The sequence below is a fragment of the Mustela nigripes genome, unplaced genomic scaffold (assembly GCF_022355385.1).
Source record: "Mustela nigripes isolate SB6536 unplaced genomic scaffold, MUSNIG.SB6536 HiC_scaffold_2407, whole genome shotgun sequence".
NCBI lineage: Eukaryota > Metazoa > Chordata > Mammalia > Carnivora > Mustelidae > Mustela > Mustela nigripes.
In genome coordinates this window covers 1-4731 of record NW_026741813.1, presented here as the reverse complement: position 1 = coordinate 4731, position 4731 = coordinate 1, and the positions used below count along the sequence as shown (strand labels likewise).

At 39.7% G+C, this 4731-nt stretch overlaps 1 protein-coding gene across 1 annotated transcript; it reads left to right on the top strand.

Annotated features, from left to right (window-relative positions):
* Positions 1-2952: 2952 nt before the first annotated feature.
* LOC132008955 (protocadherin beta-13-like) lies at positions 2953-4726 on the top strand (the record flags this gene model as incomplete). The annotated part of the gene is made up of 1 exon (XM_059387419.1): positions 2953-4726. A coding segment is annotated over exon 1 (1356 nt), but the record flags the coding sequence as incomplete, so codon positions are not given.
* Positions 4727-4731: the final 5 nt, after the last annotated feature.

The window sequence follows — 4731 nt, the reverse complement described above, 5'->3', positions numbered from 1 at the left end:
GGGACCCTTTCCCACAGCTACCAGTATGAGGTGTGTCTGAGGGGAGGCTCTGGGACCGGTGAATTCAAGTTCCTCAAACCCATTATCCCTAATCTGCAGTTTCAGAGCATAGGAAGGGAAGTGGAAGAATATCCGTCAGGTCAGAATGATTTGGGTTTCTGATAAAGGATGAAAAATAAATGCCCGTATTGTGTCTTTAAGTATATTTTAATTATGAAATTCATCCTGAGTTACCTGTACAGAATTGCTTTCATATTATTTCTAACATCGTTAAAGCCCTAGAACAGTTTTTTTTCGCAGAGAAACGGATCCTGCCTTAGCCCTAGGAAGCTTCCACAAAGCATGGAATGTATGCTTTGTAGTTTATCTCAAACAGTTATGCATTGTTTGCAATGTATTACATGATAAATATTGTTTGAGATCTTTTAAGTTGGTTTTGTCTTTAAAGTTTATTGCTACTCATTTTTTTTTTTTTTTTTTTTAGTTGGAATGCTGTATTATACCTATTCTTAGTTTTTAGAACCATAGGTTGTTAGGATGCCTGGGTGGCTCAGTTGGTTAAGCGTTTGCCTTTGGCTCAGGTCATGATCCCAGGGTCCTGGAATTGAGCCTGGAATTGGGCTCCTTGCTTAGTGGGGAGCCTGCTTCTCTCTCTGCCTGCCGTTTCCCCTGCTTGAGTTCCCAGACAAATAATTTTTAAAAAATCTTTTAAAAATAGAAGTATAGTTTGTAAAGTATCTTTTAAAGCTTTTTAAAAAGCACTTTTGTGCATCATACACTGTTAACTCTTTTAATCCTAGAAGTAAACCTATGGGGTATTTTTAGAAACAAGCAAATAGAGGCACCTGGGTGGCTGAGTGGGTTAAAACCTCTGCCTTCAGCCCAGGTAATGATCCCAGGGTCCTGGAATCAAGCCCCACATCGGGCTCTCTGCTCATCGGGGAGCCTGCTTCCTCCTCTCTCCCTCTCTCTCTGCCTGCCTCTCTGCCTACTTGTGATCTCTGTCTGTCAAGTAAATAAATAAAATCTTAAAAAAAAATAAAAAAGAAAAAAAAGAAATGAACAAATAGACTTCTATGGAGAGGTCCAGTGAATTCATTAGGGTCACCAACTAATAAATGGTAGAGCTAAGCAACTCTCCTAGATCTGTCTGACTCTGAGAACTTGCTATGATGCTATATTGTTTTCTGTCATTAGATATTACCTGGCAAGTTTCTTCCTGATTAAGGAGAGGAAATCTTATCACGTTAATATTCCTGCTCAGTCTTTCCTGCTTTTGAAATAATAATGTATATAGTGGTCTGTAGTTATATGTTATTATAAACCAACAACCCACCTTTTCTGGATCCATTATTCAACTATTAGTATTAAATCTGTGATCTGACCAAAACTAAAGTAAGAAGCTATTGGAAGATCAATCTGTGCTTTCTCCTTGTTATATGAACACATGACCTTCATTTCACAGAAAATTTAATGGTCCTTATTAGAAACAATACATAATTTTGATTGCTTTATTAGTTTATTTTTTTCTCACATTGCAGTAATTCTACAGTGGACCCTACCTACTATTGAAATATATTTTCCTTCCTTAATTGTAAAGTTTATCTTTAAAAACTTTCCTATTCAATATACTGCAGTGCTGAATCAGGAAGGTATAAGAAAAGAATAGTTTAAATATGTCATATTAAAGAAACAAATTATCAAATTGCTTAGAGATTCTGAAGAGTTAAGGAGAAGCTTTGTTTGTTATAATAATCTGTCACTGCTTTTTCTTTAACAGTTATCCAAGTAGTTTTTATATAACTGTATTCTGAATGTATTATAAGTAAAGTACTGGTAACTCTTAAAATAGTACTACTACTGTGAATTACTATTGGGATATAGTCTCAGGGCAAAAGAAAAAACCCTCATAGTAAAATCTTAAATTGTTTTCATAGTGTCAAGATAAAATTATCCAGTTTTTCCAATAAATCAATGAAAGGGGAAAAGTGAGGAGGGAATTTTACACGATGAAAGAAATTAAGACACATACTAAGCAAATGCAATGCTTGGTGGTTCTTGTTTGGGTCTTTATTCAAACAACCATAACAACTTTGAAAGAACTGGAGAAATTTGAATCTAGGTGGATATTAAATAATGTTAACCTAATTTCTTGGTTTGGGGAATGACATTGTAGTTGGGATTTTAAATCATTAAAAGTTGGAGATGTATAATGAAGTATTTATGGGTGAAAACTTAGTTTGAGTTGGGAAAATGATGGACAGATAAAGTGGGCAATTATGGCATAATATTGGTAATTGTTGAAGCTAGTTATGAGTATCTGGAGATTCATCATACTATTCTTCTTTTGGATTTCTCATAATAACAATTTTTTTAAAATGACACTGTAAGAAGAGGAGTAAACAAAATTAGGACGTCCTTCTGAGATACAGAATCACCACTGCAGTTAGAGGTGATAGCTCTATTAAAAAACTCTCCAACCTTTCCTTGTTTCATCATTTGACATGATAACTTCTATCTGAATAATCCTGCCCATGCATTCTACCACATGAATCTTGGGTGTTCTAGTCATGGCAATGGATGCACGTAAACTCTGCTACCTGAGGGCATCAAATATACATGCCTGGTGTGTTTGTGTGTGTGTGTGTGTGTGTGCAAGGTTAATATCTGTCTCTGTTCCTCATCTGTAAGGTGGGGAAACTCACTGTAGCCCAATGTGGTGGATATGTCCACCTTACAGATAAGGAAATTGAGACGGAGGTTAAAAAATTTGTCCAAAGTTCATAGCTACTAATTATTCCCATAGTTCATGGCAATAAAAGTATGTAACTCTGGAAGTTTTTTATATGACTCTAACTGTATATTTTAAAGAATTTTCTGAAAATATTCTCTCAGGTAGGCTGTTACATAGATATTTTCTTTTTGCTGAAAGGAGAAAAGTAGAAAGTCCCTAGTAGTGCTTTTTTCTCTTGTGTGGCCCTCAGACAATTGTCTACACCATAAAGTATGGGGATAGTAAAGGTAAGGCTCCATATAATATACACAGGCAAGAGTTAGGAATACTGCATCCGTTTTCATCCCAGAAAATGTAAGATCCTATGACGACGCCTGGTGGCGCTGCAGGATAAGAAGGTACAAACCAGCACTGCAGCTGCAAGCTCCATTAACAGGCAAAACTACGCAGCGGAACCTGGAAATCCACGGGAAGCTTGGAGGCCACGGGAGGAGGGCTGGCAGGACTGAGTCCTCTGATAGGACCACTCCCTGGAATATTTCCGAGGTATCTTGGGAAAGAGCCACAATCTTGGATTCTGAAGTCTTTACAGTTCTGCAGAACCACCCTCCTGGGAGGCTTTACAGGACAAGAACAATGGAGACCAGCGGGAAGTTCATTTGCAGACAAAGGCAAGTCCTTTTATTCTTTCTCCTATTGGGCTTATCTCAGGCGGGTTTGGAACCTAGGCGCTATTCTGTGGTGGAGGAAACTGAAGGGCGGTCATTTGTAACCAATTTAGCAAAGGACCTGGGTCTGGGTCAGAGGGATCTCTCCAAGCGGGGAGCTAGGGTCATTTCCAAAGGGAACAAACTACATTTGCTTCTTGATCTGGAAACTGGAGATTTGTTGCTAGGTGAAAAACTGGACCGGGAGGAATTGTGTGGTCACACAGACCCGTGTGTGCTGCGTTTCCAGGTATTGCTAGAAAATCCCTTAGAGTTTTTTCAAGCTGAGTTACAAGTAATAGATATCAATGACCATTCCCCAGTATTCATAGACAGAGATATGTTGCTAAAAATACCAGAGAGCAGTCCACCTGGAACTACATTTCCACTGAAGAACGCTCAGGATGTGGACGTGGGCCGAAATAATATTAAGAACTATGTAATTAGCCCCAATTCCTACTTTCGGGTCCTTACCCGCAATCGCAGCGATGGCAGCAAATATCCTGAACTGGTGCTGGACAAAGTGCTAGATCGGGAGCAGGAACCTGAGCTCAGGTTAACCCTTACAGCTCAGGATGGTGGCTCTCCACCCAGGTCTGGCATCGCTCAGATCTACATCGAAGTCATGGACATCAACGATAATGCCCCTGAATTTGAGCAGCCTCTATACAGGGTGCAGATTCCTGAGGACAGTCCCATTGGCTTCCTGATTGTCACAGTCTCTGCTACAGATGTAGACACAGGAGTCAATGGAGAAATTTTCTATTCACTTTTCCAAGCTTCTGAGGAGATTTGCGAAACCTTTGAGATCCACCCTGAGACAGGAGAAATTCGATTGAAAAAACAACTTGATTTCGAAAGAATACAGTTCTATGAGGTCAATATAGAAGCCAGAGATGGCGGCAGCCTTTCTGGAAAATGCACCGTTCTGATTCAAGTTACGGATGTGAACGACAATGTCCCAGAAGTCACCCTGTCTGCGTTTACTAGACACATACCTGAGAACTCTCCTGAAGCTGTCGTTGCAGTTCTCAGTGTTTCAGACCTTGATTCAGAAGAAAATGGGAAAATAAATTGCTCTATTCAGGACGATCTACCCTTTCTACTGAAATCTTCCTTGGAAAATTTTTACACACTAGTAACAGAGGGACCGCTGGACAGAGAGAGCAGAGCAGAATACAACATCACCATTACGTTCACTGACTTGGGGACCCCCAGGCTGAAAACCCAGCTCAACCTCACAGTGACCGTGTCCGACGTCAACGACAACGCCCCGACCTTCAGCCAGAC